Source organism: Gopherus flavomarginatus, chromosome 4 (assembly GCF_025201925.1).
Source record: "Gopherus flavomarginatus isolate rGopFla2 chromosome 4, rGopFla2.mat.asm, whole genome shotgun sequence".
In the NCBI taxonomy this organism is placed as follows: Eukaryota; Metazoa; Chordata; order Testudines; family Testudinidae; genus Gopherus; species Gopherus flavomarginatus.
In genome coordinates this window covers 175,619,862-175,641,974 of record NC_066620.1, presented here as the reverse complement: position 1 = coordinate 175,641,974, position 22,113 = coordinate 175,619,862, and the positions used below count along the sequence as shown (strand labels likewise).

The window sequence follows — 22,113 nt, the reverse complement described above, 5'->3', positions numbered from 1 at the left end:
TGCTGAAGTTAACGATGTAACCAGACAGTATTATATTTAATTCACTAGTAATATTATTAAGCAGAGGAAATTGGACTCTTGATGTAACTTTTAACTCTTGATACAACTATTTCCAGAGCAGTGATAACAAAGCATAAAGGGCTCAGTCCTGTGAAGTGATGAGCATAACCTTTTCGGGCTTATATTTCGTCAACTCCTACTGAGTTTAAGGGGTGTATATTTGTGTATTAAGGAAGACACAATCTACATGAATATGAAATCTAGAAGATCTACTGTACATATGAAGAATACAATGTTTTCATAACACCTAGCTATAGAAATGTCCATTCTTCAGGATATGCTATCTTATGACTTTTAGTGGTCGTTACAAAAAAATTCAGTCAGATTGTAAAACTATTTCCTTTGCAGAAATCTGCACATCAGTATTATTGTGCACCAACTCTTAACCTAATTGATATCCATGTTCAGAATTTGAATTGCCTGTTATTGGAAGCGTTGGGGCAATTTCTTCAAACTTGGAAATGTCTGGTTTGTAGTAAAACAAAACAATAAAATCAATCAATCAATAAACCCAGACATACGTATTAAGGACTCCTAAAATGTCATCACAATATGTCTTACATCAATATAAACGTTCATATCAGCACTTTTTTCTTTTGTGCTGAAAAATAAATTAAACTGTCAAGCCTACATAATTATCATTTCCTCTCTTTGCAGTCTCAGTAACTGAGGCTTCAGCAAATAATAAAAACTAATATTTTCAAAGGTATTTGAAGATTTACTGAGAGACTGCCTTAAGAGAAAACCTGGGGACCCTATATCAGTGGAAAAATAATCTGAGTTGACAGAGAGGAGTCAGAGTTATACATTTTTTATGCTGAATTATTATTTAATAGTCCACAGAGATAGCACCCCAATGGGAGAAGGCAGCTAGCCCAGTGGTTATGGTAACAGCCTACAATTCAGAAGTTCTGGGTTCAAGGCTGTGTTGCATGAAAGACTTCCCCCTGGTGTGATTTAAGATAAGTTATGTGGTCCGTCTATGCTTCTGTTCTCCATCTGTCAAAATGAGGATTGTATTACTTCCTTACCTCATAGGCTAAATATATTAAAGATTGTGAGGTGCTTTCAGATACTACAAAAAAAGTACTAGTCAAAGTTTTCCTTTAGTCATTAGCAATCATTTTTACTAATCAGTTATAAATAAAACATAATGCAAATGCTATATTTGCTAATATTTCAATATAGCAGGAGGGAGAGATTGTCTCATTCAATGTAACTGAGGGAGAATTGGGGGGCAGAGATCAGTGTACACGTCACGCTCCCCGTCACTATCCGAACTGGGCTGGGGAAGCTAATGATCCAAAAAGCCAACCTCATTTGGTGATGAAACCTGGTCACATGTCACCTGAGGCACATTGCGCATGTGCTGAGAAGTAGAAGTGAGATTTAATTTAATATTTTTCTTTGTAGATTGTGAGAGCAAGAATCAGGATTTCTATTTCCATGGTGGTAGACAACTTAAAATAGCATTGACAAAAGCTATTATAAAGAATAAAAAGTTTCCCAAAGTTGTGGGGTGGGTTGTTTTTTTCAGTCTTAGGACTCGTTTACATGGAGACACTCACAGGAAAGTGGCACCAGTGGAGCAGGCTGTTCGGTCTGGCTGGCCTGATCCATCAATGGATGACTACGAAGGGAGGCCGGGCTGACATACAACCTGCTGCTGTCCCTGGAGCGGGAGGAGTGGTGGTACCAGGAGCGGTGCCAACCACGAGACTGTGATCCCTTGACCCCGACGTGGAGGAATGGTACTGCTGACAGCAGCTGTTCTGTAATCAGCTCTGGCAGGCGGATCCGCACCAGTGATGCGTCAGCGATTGACATCTGGGGCTGCGGGAACGGTACCGTGGTGGAGTCATGGAGCGAGACAACAAATGGGAATGGCGTTGACATTCGTGTTGCGACTGGCTATGACAGCCCCTCTGAGACCTTTGGCTTCGTCTGCCTCAGTTCCATCGGTTCAGCTTCTCGAGGCGGAGCAGTGCCTGGAGTCTCTGTCAGACGGAACCCAGCCAGACACCCTAGTGGGAGTCGACAGCGACCTGCGTGGATTACGCACAGGATGGTTGCTGAGTGGCGAACAGCGTCGGGAACAGTCTCTCGACCGTGACTGGTACCGAGTCAAGGGCAACTACGGAGATCCCAGCGGCGGCTTGACTCTGGACCATGGGGCCAACATTGGCAGTGCTCCTGGTACCGACATGGACATAACATCCCGGGCCGCTTGCAGGGCCTCTGGCATGGAGGGTATCTGGACATCTGGGGAAGCCTGCTCCGAATGGGCCAGGCTACTCCGCTCAACCTGAGTTGGAGGCCTAGAGGCTGATATGGGTCTGGCCTCTCCCCCAGTCTTGCTCCGGTGCCGCAGTGGAGAAAGCCTCTTCTTAGCCTTCTTGTCATGCCTCGTGGATGGGAAGCAGTGCTAACTGGTAGATGGCGCTGGAGGGGGAGTCACTGCGCACTGGCACTGTGGTAGCCGGTGATGACTCGGAGCAGCACACCAGACTCAGGGTCAAAGCCGACTCTATCAGGATGGCCCGGAGCCTAAAGTCTCTCTCTCACTACTTGCAAATCTTGCAGCAATCGCTGAGATGGGTTTCATTCAAACAGTCCACGTGTGGATCACTCACTGGCATCAGTCACCTACAAGTATTGCACAACTTAAAACCTGGGGCATGGGGCATGCCCCAGCCCAGGTGCATTAACTAAACTAAACTAAAACTAATCAAACTAATACACTGGACCATACACTGAATGAACAAGAGTTCTGGGGAAGAGCTGCAACAAAGCTGGAGCAGAGCAGTTCTGAAGCAACTTCATTGCCAGCAAGAAGGAACTGATGGTGGGGGGAGTGTGCAGCACCCCCAGGGCCGGCGCTACCATTTAGGCAGCCTAGGCAATCGCCTAGGGCGCCAGAATAATTGGTGGGTGCCGTTTTGCTGGAGGGGGCAGCAGGCGGCTCCGGTGGAGCTGTCGCAGTCGTGCCTGCGGACGGTCGGCTGCTCACGCGGCTCCGGTGGACCTCCCGCAGGCACGACTGTGGCAGCTCCACCGGAGCCACGGACCAAAGGACCCTCCGCAGGAATGCCTGCAGCAGCTCCACCGGAGTCGCGGAGCACAGGACCCTCTGCAGGCACCACTGCGGCAGCTCCACCGGAGCCGCAGGACCAGCGCGCAGGGTGGCGAAATTGCTGGTCGCCTAGCGCGCTCAAACCCCTAGCGCCGGTTCTGAGCACCCCTTATACCGCACCATGGAGGCGCCACTCCAGGGGTCGCTAGGGGCACTCCCCTATGGGTACTGCTAGTGCAAAAACTTCTGACAGCAGTGCACGTGGCGAGTATGCACATCTATTGTGGAATACACATGAGCATTCACTCAAAGAAGAACTGGTTTTATTAAGTATAGAGAATTTCTCTCAAATTGTCTGAATTTTTCCAAATGAAACGAACTCCAAGTGTGACCATTGCATTATTTATATCTCCACATTAAACTTATTTGTATGGTAAGACGCTGATAGTATCTGGTGAACTTTTATAATTTTAAGATGCAGGTTTAAACTTTTCTTACCACAAACAAAAAACATCCCCAAGTATGGTAATTAACTCAGTATTTTCAGTTCCCAAGTGAAAAAAAAAAAAGAAAAAAAGGAGAGAGAGAGACCAAAACACCCTGTACAACAGCTGGTGTTCTTGTTTCTATCAATTTGATTTTTCATGCTGAATATGTCCTCTGAACTTTGTTTACTGTCATTTGGAAGAAAGATATGCTATTTAATATGCAATATTTATGCTTCTCTTTAACAAATGACACTGAATTTGGTAAATTAGTTCATACTCTTTTCTGAACAGTGTCTGTCAGGTCTTTTTATTCATTCTGTAAAGCATGTAGGATATTTTGGGTGTTGTAAAAATAAAGTAAAACATTCTGTTTACTGCTATTTAACCTTAATGTTATTAACTGTATTACAGCATTTATAGATTTCAACATATATCTAGAACTTCCCAAACTTTTTCATAGTTTTGACCACACCTTAATGGAAATATGTAGGCAGACAGACTGACCTTGCACAGGATTCTAAAACACCATTCCTCTTTACTTAACATAAGAGATACACAGATCTAGACAAAATAATTTAAAAAATGAATATGCATTTCCCAGCTTCAGTTTCCTCATCAGTCTAAAGAGTTCTTCAGGCATAAGTCAGAATCCATAGCGGACTCTAAGATCCTTTCACATCCCTGTCCTCCTGCACAAGGCTTTTCATCTAGAACAAGGAATCTCTGAACTCTTCTGCCTCTTTCCTTCTCTAAAATAGTAGCCAAGAGACTCTCATTTATAGCCTCCAGCCACCTTTGTCACATGATCTCCTGATAAGGTTAAATAGGAGACCCCATCAGGTGGCTTCCTTACCAGCTAACCTCATTTGCTTGGTAAACCAGCCTGGTAGGAGCCAGCCTTTTGTCTCAAGGTGTTTCCATCTGAATAGGTGGACATTTAAGATGTAATGACTGACCACTGTCCCTGATCCAGTAAGTATATGCTATAGCCCTGTCAGCAAATAGTGGATTCCATATCCACAGAGACATTCCATGATACATCAATTTCATAACATCATTATATCAACCAGAACGTATACGTTGTACATAGACAGATTCCTCAAACTGTTATAATTTTGCCCAGCTCTAGCTGTGACCAAATCTCATGATAGATACCTAAAGCCCAGAAAAAATCTCACCCTATTAAAACTGGCCAAGATAATAAGTGGAACTCTGAGTTAGAGGGATTATAATGAGCGGGTATATCCACAGACACAGAGAAGTGGAAGGATTCTCTGGCTGAAAGAAGAGCTGATTTTACTAATCTCCGTGGCACCAACTTTTGGGTGCAATCTGAGTCTACCAGGCAGGTTATTTTCCCTTTCACCCACATTAACATGATACAGTCTCTGGGACCCTCAGATTTTCTAACTTTAGCCAGATCACATGTTTCCCCATTGTCACACTCCATCATGGGAAAGAGGTGGGAATTGTTTGTTTGTTTGAATATTCTACAAGTAAAATACATAAAAGGAGGAGATGAAGGGTTCCCACTAGATTCTGGATGAGCATTCTTTTTGGCTCCCTCTTTGGAATATTTAAGTTTCTTCAATTTCCACCAGTAGTTCCTTAGTCCATGAACTGACTGCATCTCAGATCTAGGTTGCCCTGGTTGTCTCTCCAATGGCTTAGTCTTCATGTTGTATTCTATCTGCTACCCAGCCACTTCCCAGCATGTATGGGTAATGTTGGTGCGTCCAAATCTCTACCCTCCCTCCCATCTAGATCATCTGAAAACTGCTTTAGAATGATTAAATCTATCAGTTCTCCTACTGTGTATGATAAAAGTCATTTAGTCTAATAGTCACTTTCCTCCTTTATAGCTCACTTATAAAACATTCCACTGTTCTCAATACCACAATGAGTAGGTGGCTTTCTGATTCTGCTTAAAATCCACACACTTTGTTTAGGGATGAGAACATACCCCTGATCAATATAATACACACTGCAGTCCAAAACATCACACCAGGTATTGCGGTTCCTGATGTTCTTCCTGGATAATTGTTCACAGCATGGACTCTAGGACGGTGTTAATGAGATGCATGCAATCAGCTCTCAGCGAGAATACTACCTGTGAATGAGACAGATTGGCAGGAAATCTCTGCCAGTCTGTAACACCAACTTCTGTGACCCAAGTGCAGGATCCTGAACAGGACATAAAATATCAAAACAATTTAAAAACAATTGAAAAAGAAATATCTTTCATCCGTCTTATGATTTATGACATGCACTCCATTCTTTGATCTTCCTTCACAGCAAAGAGACAGAGAACAAAGAAGATGTCACAATCAATTCAGATGGATCAGAGATTTTATTTTAAAAATCTCTATAGTCATAAGTATTTGAAAAGCACATTTCATGCTTATTCTGGAAGTTAAAAAGAGCCTTATGTCTTTGAAAAATGCTGTGTTGAAAAAAATGTCTTACAGCATGACCAGCAGAGGGCAACAACAGAGATTCTTCCTGACCTCCTCAAGAAAGATTTCACAGTCTTGAAGCTGCTCTGCCTTCTGTTCCTTCGATTTTTTGTTTTGTATAAAGTAAATGTTGCCTGCTTTTGTGGGAGGAAGGAAAGGTAGCCTTTGCGATAGTACAATGGGCTTAGTCCATTGAGGACCCTATAAATCATATCTCAGTGGTGCTCCACCTGTGTACTAGGGACATTTATTGCTTTCTAAATTCTACATTGAGGGTGACCATTTTAAGAAAGAATTGTATTTGATTATGAACTGAAAGTTCATCCCTAAGCGACATATTGTGATTTTTAAACTGAAGTGTTTGAATCAGCTGCATTTTTATGGGGAAGAGGTAGGGAGTATTGTTCCCCAGCTGCCTCCTAGTGCTTCCCCTGCAGCCCTAGGAATAAATCAAAGGAGGTCAGAGTGCTCTGAGCAGCTGCTGTCCTTTTCCTGCTTGGCAGACCCCCACTGGCTGCCTAATGCATTGCAGAGGATGGAGGAGCAAGTAACTCTGCCTACTACTCCATTACCTGGCTCACTATAGGCTGTGCTCACTCCAGGGAAAGATGGACGAGGTCTTGATTGGCTCTGTCTCAGCTTTGGAGAGTGTTTATCAGTGGATTGCACCTCTCACATAAACAGCTACAAAGGGCAGTCAGAGTAGGAGAAAGAGAAACTGAGAACTAACAAGTATCAGAGGAGTAGCCATGTTAGTCTGGATCTGTAAAAGCAGCAAAGAATCCTGTGTGCATGCATCTGATGAAGTGGGTATTCACCCACGAAAGCTCATGCTCTAAAATGTCTGTTAGTCTATAAGGTGCCACAGGATTCTTTGCTGAGAACTAACAAATTTCCCTGATATTTTACCTCATTCTAGGGGCTATTCTAACTTGTGCCAGCTGGTGTATGGTCCCTAAAGGCCATCCAATAGCTGAGGGTAGCTGGATCACTCCACACTCCTGTCGTTCTCCAGCCATGCTACCTGCACCAGGTATAGAGATCAGGGAGACATAAGAACTCTGTTTTAGATCTAGATCTTCTTGGGTCTGCACTGCACTGGGGGAATCTCAAACACGAGACTTGTTGGCCAGGTTCCATTCCCTTTCTGCTCTCTGAGCAGCACAAAGAAGTGTAACAGAACAGATACTTTGTCCCACAGAATTGACAATGGCCCCTTGAACTTTTTGAAATAACATGTTCATCTCTTAAGCTGCGAAGTTTGGAAACCACTGCAAAATTAGAACTTCAAATTGATAGTTCATAGGAAGCCAATAGAAACTGAGGAACATGGGCATTATATGCTCCCTTGTATTAAGCACCCTCAGAACCGAGTGACACATAAATCCAGCCACTCACATTCTACATGCAATCTCATTGGATAAATGTTCACTTATTATAGCTCAAGTCACATAAAATGATTTTCTTTAAAACAATATTTTGTAAAATGTCTATGCTTGAATCCCTGAAGTTCAGCATAACTCAATAATCTAAATGTTATGAGTATTTTATTCTCAGTTGAGAATTTCATACAATGTAAAATCAAAACAGCTCTAAGGGTATGTCTACACTACGGGATAATTCCAATTTTACAGAAATCGATTTTTGGAAACAGATTGTATAAAGTCAAGTGCACACAGCCACACTAAGCACATTAATTTGGTGGTGTGTGTCCATGTACCGAGGCTAGCGTCGACTTCTGGAGCGCTGCACTGTGGGTAGCTATCCCATAGCTGTCCCATAATTCCCTCAGTCTCCTCCGCCCATTGGAATTCTGGGTTGACACCCCAATGCTTGATGGGGCAAAAATTTGTCCCGGGTTGTTATGGGTAAACATCATCAGTCAATTCTCCCTCTGTGAAAGTAATGGCAGACAATCATTTTGCACCCTTTTCCCTGGATTGCCTGGGCAGACACCATAGTACAACAACCATGGAGCCCGTTCAGCCTTTTTTCACTGTGACCGTATGTCTACTGGATGTTCCTGACAGACACGGTACTGCAGTGCTACACAACAGCATCCCCTTGCCTTTGCAAGTTGACAAAGATAGTTACCAGTCATACTGTACCATCTGCTGCTGTCATGGGTGCTCCTGGCCGGCCTTGGTGAGGTCAGTCAGGGGCGTCTGGACAAAAATGGGAATGACTCCCCAAGTCATTCTCTTTTTTAAGTTTTGTTTAATGGAGAGTCAGTTCTGCTGAGAATATCAGACAAGCCTACTAAAGAACCAGAGAGGCAAACGGCCGCTCCGGGTCAGAGCCCCAGACATTCCACAGAAATGATGAACTGCATGCTATTCTAGGGGGTGCCCCTGTAACAACCCCACCCTTTGCTTCCCTCCTCCCCCACCCCTCCTGGGCTACTGTGCAAGTTATCCCTCATTTGTGTGATGAAGTAATAAAGAATGCATGTATTTGAAACAACACTGACTTCATTGCCTCTGCAAGCAGAGATCAAAGGGAAGAGGGGAGGGCGGTTGGCTTACAGCAAAGTAGAGTGAACCACCATTCTGCACATGCTCAGCCTATAGCTGAAAATAGAAATCTGTGATAAGCACTAGGATAGAAGCACAGGCAGGACTGAATCTCCATTTGTGTGTGGACCTTTGTTTGACACTGGTAAACTACAAAATGGCCCAGGATATGTATGTTGGGGGACAATTCTAAACAGCAGCTTAATTTTTTTATTTGCCGCAAAATGTAGAGGTCTAAATATCTGATTGTGAGCCCTGGTAGCAAGGGGTAGGCGCGACCGCGCGGTGCTGCTGACTGGGAGAGCAGCCTGAGGCAGAAGCCTCCAGCTGCCATGATATTTCAAGCAGGACTGAATCTCCATTAGACAAAACTTAAAGAAGAGAATGGCCTAGAGTTATTCCGATTTTTGCCCAGGCGCCCCCGACCAACCTCACCTAGGCCAGCCAGGATTACCCACAGGATGAGAGATGATGGATATCAGTCATACTCTACTGTCTGCCATCTGCAAGGCAAGGCAAGGGGATGCTGCTGTGTAGCGCTGCAGCACTGTGTCTGCCAGCAGCATCCAGTAGACATAAAGTGACATTGAAAAAACAATTTTTTTTCCCTTTGCTTTCACAGAGGGGTGGGGGGTGGAGGGGCTGATGACATACCCTGAACCACCCGCGACAATGTTTTTGACCCTTCAGGCTTTGGGAGCTCAGCCCAGAATTCAAATGGTTTTCAGAGAGTGCGGGAACTGTGGGATAGCTACAGTCGTCAGTCGCCCCTCCCTCCGTGAACATCCATTTCATTCTTTGGCTTTCTGGTACGCTTGTCTAAGCTCCTTAAGTTTCATGCAGCACTGTGTTGAGTCCCTGTTGTGGCCTCTGTCCATCATGGCCTTGGAAATTTTTTCAAATGTTTTGGCATTTCGTCTTTTGGAACGGAGTTATGACAGAACAAATTCATTTCCCCATACAGAGATCAGATTCAATATCTCCTGTATGGTCCATGCTGGAGCTCTTTTTTGATTCTAGGACTGCATGGTCACCTGTGCTGATCAGTGCTCCATGCTGGGCAAAGAGGAAATAAAATTCAAAAGTTCGTGGGGCTTTTCCTGTCTACCTGGCCAGTGCATCCGAGTTCAGATTGTTGTCCAGAGCTGTCACAACAGTGCACTGTGAGATAGCTCCCGGAGGTCAATACCATCGAATTGTGGCCACACTAACCCTAATTCAAAATGGCAGAAATTGATTTTAAGGGCCCTTTATATCGAAGTAAAGGGCTTCATTGTGTGGACGGGTGCAGGGTTAATTCGATTTAACGCTGCTAAATTCAACATAAACTCGTAGTGTAGACCAGGCCTTAGAGGAAGAGGTGCAGAAGTTATCTTACAAGACAGTGTCTGGGAAAAATCAATTTTATCAGAACTAAAGAACACAGAAGGCTGCTGTTGATCAGACATCTGAAAATAAAAAAGCTCACCATTAAACTGTGTTCCCCAAACACACTAAAATATATAATTTATTCATTTTAACTCTTTCTAAAGTTTTGACAAACTTTTTCTGGTGTACTTTATTCTCTTCATGCATAGATTTTAACACAGTATATGCTGCTACAATAAATTTCCCATCTGTAATACTTCTTGGAAACTGGTTGACTCAAACTAATGGAATATATTAAATACAGTTTTTCACCTCTATGTCTTTGGTTCATATCTGACCTAGGTTGGTAGCAATCATAGCTAGTTCATTTTTTTTTATGCTGTTTGGTGGCTCATATGAAATGAACTGGTTTGTTGCCCATTATCCACATTACATAAAACATTATTATAATTGACACATTTGAAGGCAATTTAATGAGAGAGGCTACTCAGACGCATTTCCATCATTAGCATTTAAGGAACATCAGTGGTGCTGTAATATTTCAGCCTCAGGCACTTCCACAGATATATTGTCAAGTTGTGGACATCTGAGTGAATTTGTATATTTAATGCATATAGTCAATGGAAGCCTTTTTCAACTCAAAAGCTTGAAAAAGGAGAATCATGAAAAAAAATGCTTTTTTGTCACTTTCTACCTCCATAGAGCTCACATAAGCAAAACAATTATTAGATAACATAAAATACAATTTAAAAGTGATTAAAACTCAGAGAGTATTTAAAGAAATCCACATTTGTACAATAGCATAGACTGTGTGACACACTAGCGTCAATGAATCTAAACTCCAAAACCTTTTTACAGTAAAAGATACTACTTTCTAAATTCACATTTTCATTGCTATTTTCTTTATCCTACAATTAAAAATAAGCGACATTTATGGAGAATTGAAAAAAAAAAAAGTGCTTCTCATGTTCAGAATCTAGAAAATAGGTACATACTGTTCCCAGGTTCTAGAATCTAAATTCACTGTCAACTGAGTATTTTGTAACATTAAGTCTAGTACCTAAGATGGACAATATTTTTAAAAATTGAAGTCTATGCTCTAACATTTTTCCAGTATTTTTGCACATGAAAAGAACATCTAAAGCTCAAACTTAATTAATTGTATAGATTTTAATTTACTGCTATTAGTCAAGGTAGCACCAAGAGATCCCAATCAGAAGTAGGGTACCATTGTATTGGGCATTGTAGAAACATTTAAAGAGACAGTCTTTGACTTGAATAATGTATAACTTCAATTAAAACAAGTTGTAACAAACAGGCAATTGTAACAGAAAATAGAGTAGGTGGAGAAGAGATCATTAACAACTAGGGGAACACGCGGATGAGGTATGGTCATTATTTGTAGGCTTTAAGTCATATGTCTTTAAAAGATACCTTGATTTTATGTTTGATGTATGAACCTCATTGTAAAACATATCAATTTTGTTTATACGAGTTTATGCATACTTACACAGGTAGTATAATAATTCTATTATCAAATTATGGGCTAGAGCCTCAGCTGCACAAAAGCTCTGATTTTGTCACAGCTTGAAGTGGATAAAGGTAACTTCATGCCACTTTTCTATTCCTGTGATCCTGGTGTTGGCTTGAGGGCAGTTTGGTCAGCAGCACAGGTGCGAGCAGCCTTGGGGCTGCACTAAACTGTGCCTAGCTACAGTGGTCCCTAAAAGATCATTTTGCAGCTGGGGATAGGGAAAGGAGAGGGATGAAGAGCTGTGTATGATAGCTTGAAGCAGGTGGAGATTTCTTTATGCTGAAGCAATCTCTGTGCACCTCATTAAAATAGATTTAAGGCTGCTTTGCACTACTGTTAACATTAATAGCATTTGTGTATCAATCGGACTCATCACATACTGAATAAAAATTTACTCCTCAATATCCAAAATGTGGGATCCTTGCACATTGGATCTAAATTTCACCACTGAAAACTTTTCTCAGCATACACAAAAGAAATGTTTGAAAAAATACACTTACGTTTACAGACAGGTGGCCTCCCGTTGTTACTCCATAATCCATCTTCTTGACACACTGCTGTTGCTTGTTGACTAGATTCTATCTTGAAGCCCTCGTTACAGTCATATATCACTCTACTGCCCAAAGTGAACTCATTACCTACAACTGAACCATTTCCTGGAGATTCTGGAATACCACACGACACAGCTGAGGGGGGAAAAAGATGGAAATCTAGTATCTTAAGGTATTTTTAAAAGTCATATTTACCCCCTATATACCAAAAACATACATGCATAATAATACATTCATCATCAATAACTAGTGCAATTTCCTCCACATCTACAACTTTCTAACTAATTCAGGAATATTTTTTAAATGGATACATAAAATAAAGTATAGCCAATGTAGGCCAACTTTCTTCTCAATTAATCTATCATTTGTGCAATTCAATCAATTATGCAGTTACCATAGATGATATCAAATGGTCAGAATAACAGGCCATTTATTGGCTCAGAATCATCCACCCAAAATTACCAGGCTAAAGTCAAATAAAATATCAATGAAGGCGAAACCTCACATATCAAATAGTCTGCTAATGCTATGTTCCCACTTTCTCTGTAGTCTTTCCACACTTCCATCATTCCAATTAGGGTATGTCTACACTTCAAGATGGAGCTGCAATATCCAACTGGAGACATACCTGTGCAAACTCTGATCAAGCTAGCATGCTAAAAATAGAGTGCAGCTGCAGAAGAACAAACAGCAAGAGGGACTAGCCTCCCCAAGTATATACCTAGCATCCTGGGTGGGTATGTATCCAGTACAGCTAATCTCTCCCATCGCTGGCACCTCCGCAGCTAAGCTCTATTTTTAATGTGCTAGTTCAGTCGGTGTTAGGTATGTCTCCTTAGGCTGGAAATTGTACCAACGCCGTGAAGTACAGACATACCTTAAGATTGCTACCTCAGAAAAAGGGGTGAAATCCTGTGCCTAGTGAACTCAATGGCAAAATTCCCATTGACTCCAAGGGGGCAGGATTTCACCCAACGTCTTTGGGACAGGGACACTTTCTTGGGATGCCCAGGAATGAGAGTCATCTTGTTATCCCTCCCCCACCACTTTTCCCAGATCCAGCATGAGGGAGTCTTTCTTGTGGTAGCTGGATATCAGCTCTGTGTTACGGTCAGCCCTACAGCCACCCAAGCATGAGCCTTCGGGCTCTCCCAGTCCGTACTTTGCCTTGCAAGTTAACAACAGGTGCACCCCAGACTCTGAGCCACTCTGAAAACATCTCCTTGTAGTGTCCAGCTTCTGTTGCTGGACAATCACACTAATTACCAGGTTCACTACTTCCAAGGGAATAGTATGCACTTTTCAGCTTGTTTGATTCAACTGAGTTTTAACTCCAATATAACAACACTGCACTGTAACCTATTTATAGTAAAAACAAATATAAATGTTTTAACAAAAGGAAAGAATTATGAGATAGTGAGTCCAGCATATGGCTTCTAACAATACCTCCTAACACAGGATTTTCAGACAAGGTAAATTTCTGGAAATACCTATTTCAGAAGCCTTTACCAGTGATGCCCAAGTCAATATAGCCCTTCTGCAGTTATCGAAGACTGCCCAGACAACTAATCACTCCCAGTGATTTCAGCAAAGAGAATTGTAGAAGTAGGAACTTTTTTTTGGTGGGGCTTTGTTTTAACATGCTTCACACTCCACAGGGGCTAACTCCTGGGTGCTTGACTAACTTGATAACTGGGAAAGATTTTTCACTTGCCCTATTCTGGCATTTAAAATAAAACAATAAGTTATTTCTTATTTCTTCTTCAAGTTTTATTTCTTTAGAAATATTTAGCCTTTTTAAAACAGCAAATTGGAGTATAAAACATAGCACAGTAGTTACATTAAGTCCCTTTAATTAAGGATTACATAGGAAACCAAACCCACATATGTACAGAATCACCTTCTTGCTCTGGTCCAGTCGCTGATATATCACTCTTTGATAAACATAACAAAGAAATGAAATGTAAGTTTAAGTGTTATACTTATAAATATTAAACAGTATGGGATGAGCTTTGATGATAAACTAGGGTTGAAAAAGAAAAACTCTGCCCCATATGTACATGCTCAATTGTAGGAAGCAATGCAACATTTTAACATAAAGAATTTTGTCACTGCATGTCTTCTTCTTTGGACCGTGGACTTTTATTTAAATTTTATAAAATCAACATTTGCCAAAAGAATAAAAGGCCAGCCTTTACCAGAAGCCTACTGAACACAAATGAGAAAAAAAAATCAATTTAATTAATGGTATAATTTACCTGCTTCAGTGTACATGATTAATTTCACAATGCACTGTTACAGTACAATAAACATAACTCTACAAAGTTGTTTTCATTATTTCAAAGCTGTCACATTTGATGCATTTAAATTAAATACAACATAGTGTTTGGAATTTGATTACAATGAGACAAACTAGGCAATATGAAATGATAGATGTGGTTCATGTTCTTGACTAGTGGTTTTTTATTGTGTTTGCTCCCATTTGGAATATGCCAAATTGCACACGCAAGTAGAACTGAAAGAATATGACAAAAAAACCCTGCTTCCTTAAAAATAAAGTCAATGTGAATTTTACAAATAGCCTAACACTAAATTTCCCACCATTTGAAAAGAACTTGACAGCAAGGGAGCCTTTGCTGATGTAAGCAGAGTCAGGATGAGCTCTACCCTGACATCTGGTGGTGAATTGTGGAAAAGAACTTCAGGGGCTGATCTTTTTTGCATAGACATACCCACCCAGCCTAGCATGAGTCAAAATGATCACTTTGGCTGCTGTGGGATCCCCAGTTTCTCTGTTATTGGGGCAAGAAGAACAAAGTGTTGTTACCCTGATTATGTGAATCAAGGATAATGAAACTGTTTTATGATAGAGGGACTCACCATCAACCAAATAGCACTCGCTAGACAAGGGACATGGGTTCCAAAACCCAGTGAACTGAGAGAGGTTGGGCATTTGTATCTGATGGTCTGGGTCTCTTTTGAGAGCCTGGAATACCAATTGCATCTCTTCTTCTCTCTACTGTAGAATATCAGAGCTAATTTTAATTCAATTAGGAGTCTAGTTACAGGCTGTTGAGCTGAATTTACTTTGGGCTAATGGTGCACCAGCACTGGGGCTTCCCTACTACAAGCTGAAATCACTGAGTGCTTGGGTGGGGGTTTGATAATATGTTGCTGAGCAGCTGGCAGAGCAGAGCAGTTTGCAGGACAGCTGGTGGAGCGGAGCAGTTCATAGAATGGCTGGAGCAGCTCATGGGACAGCTAGTGGAGTGGAATGGCTGGTGGATTGGCTCACAGTGAAGGCTGCAGCAGAACCTCATCGAGAGGTGGGGTAGTCGGCCTTGGACCATGTAAGGTGCCCCTTAACACCACAATGCCCACCCCCTCCCTCCAGGCTGGGAGGTAAAACTCTACAGATAAACTTTTGAACTCTGGGGCTGCACTGACCAGGCACAGAGACTTTTGAGTTGTTGGACTTTTGAGTGATTTTTTGGGTTGCTGGACTTGACTTAAGACCCTGAGGGGAAAAGGATATTGCCAAACTTACTTGGGGGAAAGGGGTCTTTTGCTCATGGTTTGTGTTATGAATCCTGTTTGTGGTGTTTCCCCAATATAATGCCACATTGTTTCCCTCCTTTATTAAAATGATTTTTCTACACTCAGACTCCGTGCTTGTGAGAGGGGAAGTATCGTCTCTTAGAGGCGCCCAGGGTGGTATGTAATTATCCCTGGTCATTGGGTGGGGGCTCGAGCTGGTTTTGCATTGTGTTATTGAAACGGAACCCCTAGATACTGAATCCAGCCCTTGTTACTGCCAACTCAGATGGGCAGAAGGGTTACACTTATACTTTTAAATAGGTAGAAAGTTGAAATCACATCCTGTTTTTCTACCCCCTTAAAACTACCAAACTCTCCCCATTCCCAAGTGCAATTACTGTTGTTTTTTGTTTGTTTTTTCTGTTGGTAGCAGGAATTTGGCAACATTTTCCTCCCACTCCCACAAACCCTCTCTTTCAGTTATTTTCTGTCAATGTAGAACAAACCTTGACATGGCTCCTGAAGGGTTTACTTTGGGATACAACTGGGTTAATTATAATTTCCTGGCAACTTTTTGTTTGTTTTCTCTCCCACCCCCCGACCCCATCCCCTGGGAGTAAAATATCAATTTCTGATTTAAGCTAGCACATGGTTAACTGTCTAAAAGTAAAAACATCAGGGTTCAAATTTAAAAAAATATATGTAGGCCTAACTTTGTTCTTCCTTTAATCAGTAGAAATCTGGTTATAATCCTACTAAATTCAGAACTCTTTCTATGGAATGAAAGAGCAGAATTTGGCCCACTGTAACTTGAAAAATAAATACATGAATCTGCTGCATTCATTTTATCAGCAAAATAGCTCTGTCAGCAGACAGTGCTTTGCACTCTGGCTTGATGATAATATTGCAGAAGACTTCTTAAAATCCAGGAATTCTAAGATCCCCCTATTATTTGCATGATATACTACAGAATAAAAGGTGTATAATATTTCATTTTACCTTTAAAGTGCTTAAGCTGCACCAAACATATCTGTTTGTTATACTAGCCCAAGCATGTTGCACAGAATATTGCACCTGCTGTGCCCTGATCTCAGTGTCTGCATCTGTTCCTCTCTTCTCACTTCCCTTTCACCATCTTCGTTCCACCTAAACATCACACCTAGTCCCCTCTTACTTTTCTTCTCCCAGTCATATAGGAGCACTGTTGCTGATCTGTATATTCCTTATGTTGCTAAGCTACTGCTGGTAATTGCTAATGATAGCAGTACCTTCTGGTGCTACTTCAGTTACAGTCCATCTGTCTATTTGTTACTCATCTCTCTCTACAAATAATACTATAGTGGAAAGTGGTATTCCTGCTGCTACTGTTTGTCTGATTATGCTAATAACTTTTAGACCAATAGTGTCCAAACAAAACATGTCAGTACTCATTGGCTTGAATAAAGTAACATAACAGCAAATACACAGTGACTTTCTGGAGCAAGCTTTGATGAAGAGAGCTAACTAAAATGACATTTGGTCATTTAACAGCTGAGAGCAGTCAATGCTGTTAAACACAAGTGCACTGAAGCTGTTCTCAGCTTCCTACGTGCTTGCTAAAATGACTAAGAACAGACTAAGAAAATTGCCCAATTCAATGAATGGGTCCAGACATTTCTCAGCTCAATGATTAGAAGAAACTTGCAGCCTGTGCCACCAACATGTACTTTGTACTTATGTATGAACACTTCCAGCTGGGTTATGAGCATTCAGAGAGTGAGTAATGAATAGTTCTTTAACCTTAATTGTCATCATTGTTCTTATATTGCAGCAAGAAATATTTCTTCCTAAGAGCCTATAATCAGAGCAAGCTTTAAAGCCTATTTACTGCCTAGAAAGTAGGATGCAACTTCAATTGCTCATAAATGTTCCCCCTCAAAAATATTCTTCAGTTTCTACAGCAAAGCTTTTCCTCTTCTTAAAAAAAAAAAAAAAAGAATAAATAAATAAAATCCTTTAGGATTCCTGAATCTATTCATATATACTGTGTGTGAACACACTACATAAAAACACAGATACTTCAGTGATATATACCATAGCAATTCTTATACATAAATAAAACATACACATACACTGTATTTTGATTGACATGTTACTTTAGCAAACTCTTCCCTGGTGTAACACCACATAATTTAATGAAGTTAAAGCAGATTAATTTGTTCCATTACTGAATATTTATAAATACAGATCATATACCTTTTCACGCAGGTTAGGTGTTTGTGAAAAAGCTCACTAGTATTCTATTGTTGATTCTCACCCTACTTCTAACCAAACATTTTTTTTTAAAAGCTTACTTTGTTTTAAATAAAAATTATTCTATTTCCATTTACCTCAACCTCCTCTCTACCAGGGGACTCTCAGGTATTGCCAGACTGCTAAGTGTGATAATTCAATGACACTGCTCAGTGTTTCTTATCAAAAGAGCCCCTGTGTAGCCCAGCAGGCAATAAAATGACCACCCTGCCAGAAAGTCTGTTTTATAACCAGACATTATTATAGACCTATGGAATTATATATCCTACTTAATCCGAGCATGCAGTGAGTGCTCTCACATTGCGAGGAGGATTTTGTTTATATTTATAGAAGTTTATCAGAAAAGTTAGTAAATGTTTTTATTTTTTCAGTTTTTAAAAATGGCCTAACAGAATATCTCTGAAACCAAATAATACAAAATGAATATTAAAAACATTAAAGAAAGTACCCATGCTCTGCACCCAGAAAAGGAAGGTTCCCTACAAGAACCTCTCAGCAAAAGCCTGGTTAACAGATACGCTTTGTCCTGAAGGTTCACTAATTTAGGTTGTGTTGAGCTAGTGGGGATGTACAGTACAGTTGAGGGCCTTTGGTTATAACGCCCTGCCAGCAGCCTTCTCATCTTAAAAACAGGTCATCTGTAGCTAACCTCAACTCTCACAGTAATCCACAAGAAGAGATATCGACTTGTAAGTAACTACTATAGGAATCAAACTATATATGAAAGGTAACATACTTACTATTATTTACTATATGTATTACCACTGAACCTACGAGGTCCTGTCATGGGCCAAGAGCCATTGTGCTACGCATTGTACAAACACAGCACAAAGAGAGAGTTCCTGGCCCAGTGAGCTGACAATCTAAGGGTATGTCTACACTATGGGATTATTCCGATTTTACATAAACCGGTTTTGTAACACAGATTGTATAAAGTCGAGTGCACGTGGCCACACTAAGCACATTAATTCGGCGGTGTGCGTCCACGTATCGAGGCTAGCGTCGATTTCCAGAGGGTTGCACTGTGGGTAGCTATCCTGTAGCTATCCCATAGTTCCAGCAGTCTCCCCTGCTCATTGGAATTCTGGGTTGAGATCCCAATGCAAAAACAGTGTTGCAGGTGATTCTGGGTAAATGTCGTCACTCAATCCTTCCTCCATGAAAGCAATGGCAGACAATCATTTCACGCCCTTTTTCCCTGGATTGCCCTGGCAGATGCCATAGCACAGCAGCCATGGAGCCCATTTTGCCTTGTCACTGTCACCGTATGCGTACTGGATGCTGCTGATAGAGGCGGTACTGCAGTGCTACACAGCAGCATTCATTTGCCTTTGCAAGGTAGCAGAGATGGTTATCATCCCTATTGCACCGTCTGCCATGCCATTGTAAATTGGTAATGAGATGACAGTTATCAGTCGTTCTGTACTGTCTGCTGCTGTCATGGGTGCTCCTGGCTGGCCTCAAGGAGGTCGGCCGGGGGCGCATGGACAAAAATGGGAATGACTCCCCGGGTCATTCCCTTCTTTATGCTTTGTCTAAAAATAGAGTCAGTCCTGCCTAGAATATGGGGCAAGTGTACTAGAGAACCAGAGAGCACAGCCGCTCCGTGTCAGAGCCCCAGAGATCCTGCAGAAATGATGAGCGGCATGCCATTCTAGGGGGTGCCCCTGCAATAAACCCAGCCATTGTTTCCCTCCTCCTCCAACCCTCTTGGGCTACCGTGGCAGTGTCCCCCCATTTGTGTGATGAAGTAATAAAGAATGCAATAAGAATAAGAAACACTGACTTTTTAGTGAGATAAAATGAGGAGGAAGCAAGCCTCCAGCTGCTATGACAGTCCAGACAGGGCATTAAAAGGGTGGCGAGGAAGAGGAGCCCAGCCTCCCGCTGCTGATAGTCCAGGCAGTACAGAATCTTTTCTTTAGACATGAAAGTGGGGAGCTGATAGAGCTCAGCCTCCAGTTGCTATGGTGAAGACAAGTTACCAGCTGTTCTGTACCATCTGCTGGGGATGACCAGGATTCATTCCCATTTTTACCCAGGCGCCCCCGGCCGACCTCACCGAGGCCAGCCAGGAGCACTCACAGACTGATGATGAAGACAGATATCAGTCATATTGTACCATCTGCCATCAGGAAGGGGATGTTGGTGTTCAGCACTGCAACACCCCGTCTACCAGCAGTATGCAGTAGACACAGAGTGATATTGAAAAAAGGCGAGAAACGTTTTTTTTTCCCTTTTCTTTCGGGGGGGGTGTTGGGTGTAAATTGACGACATATACCCTGAAACACCCGGGAAAATGTTTTTGACCCTTCAGCCATTGGGAGCTCAGCCAAGAATGCAAATGCTTTTCGGAGACTGCGGGGACTGTGGGATAGCTGGAGTCCTCAGTCCTCCCTCCCTCCATCCATGAGCATCCATTTCATTCTTTGGCTTTCCATTACGCTTGTCACACAGCACTGTGCTGTGGCCTCTGTCTATCATAGCCTGGAGATTTTTTTCAAATGCTTTGTCATTTCGTCTTCTGTAACGGAGCTCTGATAGAACAGATTTGTCTCCCCATACAGCGATCAGATCCAGTATCTCGCATACAGTGCATGCTGGAGCTCTTTTTGGATTTGGGACTGCATCGCCACCCGTGCTGATCAGAGCTCCATGCTGGGCAAACAGGAAATGAAAATCAAAAGTTCGTGGGGCTTTTCCTGTCTACCTGGGCAGTGCATCTGAGTTCAAATTGCTTTCCAGAGCGGTCACAATGGTGCACTGTGGGATACCGCTCGGAGGCCAATACCGTCGATTTGCAGTCATGCTAACCCTAATCTGACATGGCAATACCAATTTCAGCGCTACTCCTCTCATCGGGGAGGAGTACAGAAACCGGTTTAAAGAGCCCTTTATATCAATATTAAGGGCCTTGTCGTATGGACGGGTGCAGGGTTAAATCGGTTTAACACTGCTAAATTTGGTTTAAACTCGTAGTGTAGACCAAGCCTAAGTAAAAGACAAGAGACAACAGATGATACAGATAGGGCAACATTTTTAAAACTATAACTTGGCCAAATTACAAAACAATAAATTTCCAGGGACAATAAAAGGAACCTTTCCACTTTAAGGATTATCTCCCTGACAAATTTCAGCTTTCTGCTCCTTCTGCTTTAATGTAAAACTTGTTTGTTTTTTTAAGAACTGGAAAAAGTGTATTTCTCTCTCCTCATACTCCAAAAAATCTGAATCCATTTTTTTTTGTAAAAAATACTTTTCACAAATATTAACCGTGGGTATAGATCAGTCCTGCAAAATTTTAACCCCCCCAAAAAGAAAGTTATAATCCAATGAGAAAGTGGGATGTAATGGGGCACAGAATCCTCCATGCAAGACCAGAAAGTGTTAATGGACTATTGACTATCAGCCAAATTGAGACACCTGGAGCAGAGGCAGGATTCCAGGGAGCAGGCTGGAATCTTCTTAGAAAGAAGAATCCTGCTCAGTTGGAGGGGAGCAAATAGAGAGAAGAGAGGTTGGCAATACTCTAGGGCTGGGGAAGACTGATGCCAAGCAGATCTCTCAGAAGAATGAGAAAAGTTTAACTTGCTTCATGTTTGTTTTGGATTTTGAGTACCCCAGAAGGGATAGAACTATATGAAACCTAGCCAGAGGGCTAAGTCTCTGCAACCCCAGGGAGGGTGAGTGAAGCAGCAGAAGGTCAGCTGGGAAACTGAAGCTGAGTGGCTGCTGCACTGCCCAATGCCACAGGATGTGCTATAATATGAGGTATAATGAAAATGTTTCAGCAACTTTAACTATAGTTATTTGCTCCATTTACAATTATTTTGAATGCACTGTGGCTCATGCTTGTCTGTTGCTTTGAAAGTAACAGTAATAATAATAAATTGTTATTTTTTGGAAGACAGTCAAGTTCTTTATACAGTATGTAGAGCATTATTAGGTGAGTCTCCAGTTGAAAGACTGGAAATGGAAATACCATTTGACCCTAACAGTTTAACCTAAATTAAATATGTATACATTAAAATTGAAACTGTTGCACTATACATACAAAAAAAGAACTACATTTTAAAAAAATCAAATTTGATTCCGAACATTATTTGCTGCACAATCATTTATGTTTAATTATAAATTAAGCCCTGTGGAATCAGTTTTACTGGTATTTCAGACTTAATTAAAGGACTTTTCTTTGCAAATATCCCATGCTGGTATCTTTAAATTGGGCCAAATATGTCTGG

The 22,113-nt window shown here is 41.6% G+C and overlaps 1 protein-coding gene across 3 annotated transcripts in view; it reads right to left on the bottom strand.

Moving 5' to 3' along the window:
• CSMD1 (CUB and Sushi multiple domains 1) overlaps positions 1 to 22,113 on the bottom strand; it is a 1,994,958-nt gene that overhangs the window by 148,341 nt on the left and 1,824,504 nt on the right. For all 3 annotated transcript variants that reach the window (XM_050950505.1, XM_050950506.1, XM_050950507.1), the window contains exon 50: positions 11,993 to 12,178. In XM_050950505.1, coding sequence (XP_050806462.1) covers positions 11,993 to 12,178 — 186 coding nt within the window. The remainder of the gene's footprint in view (positions 1 to 11,992; positions 12,179 to 22,113) is intronic.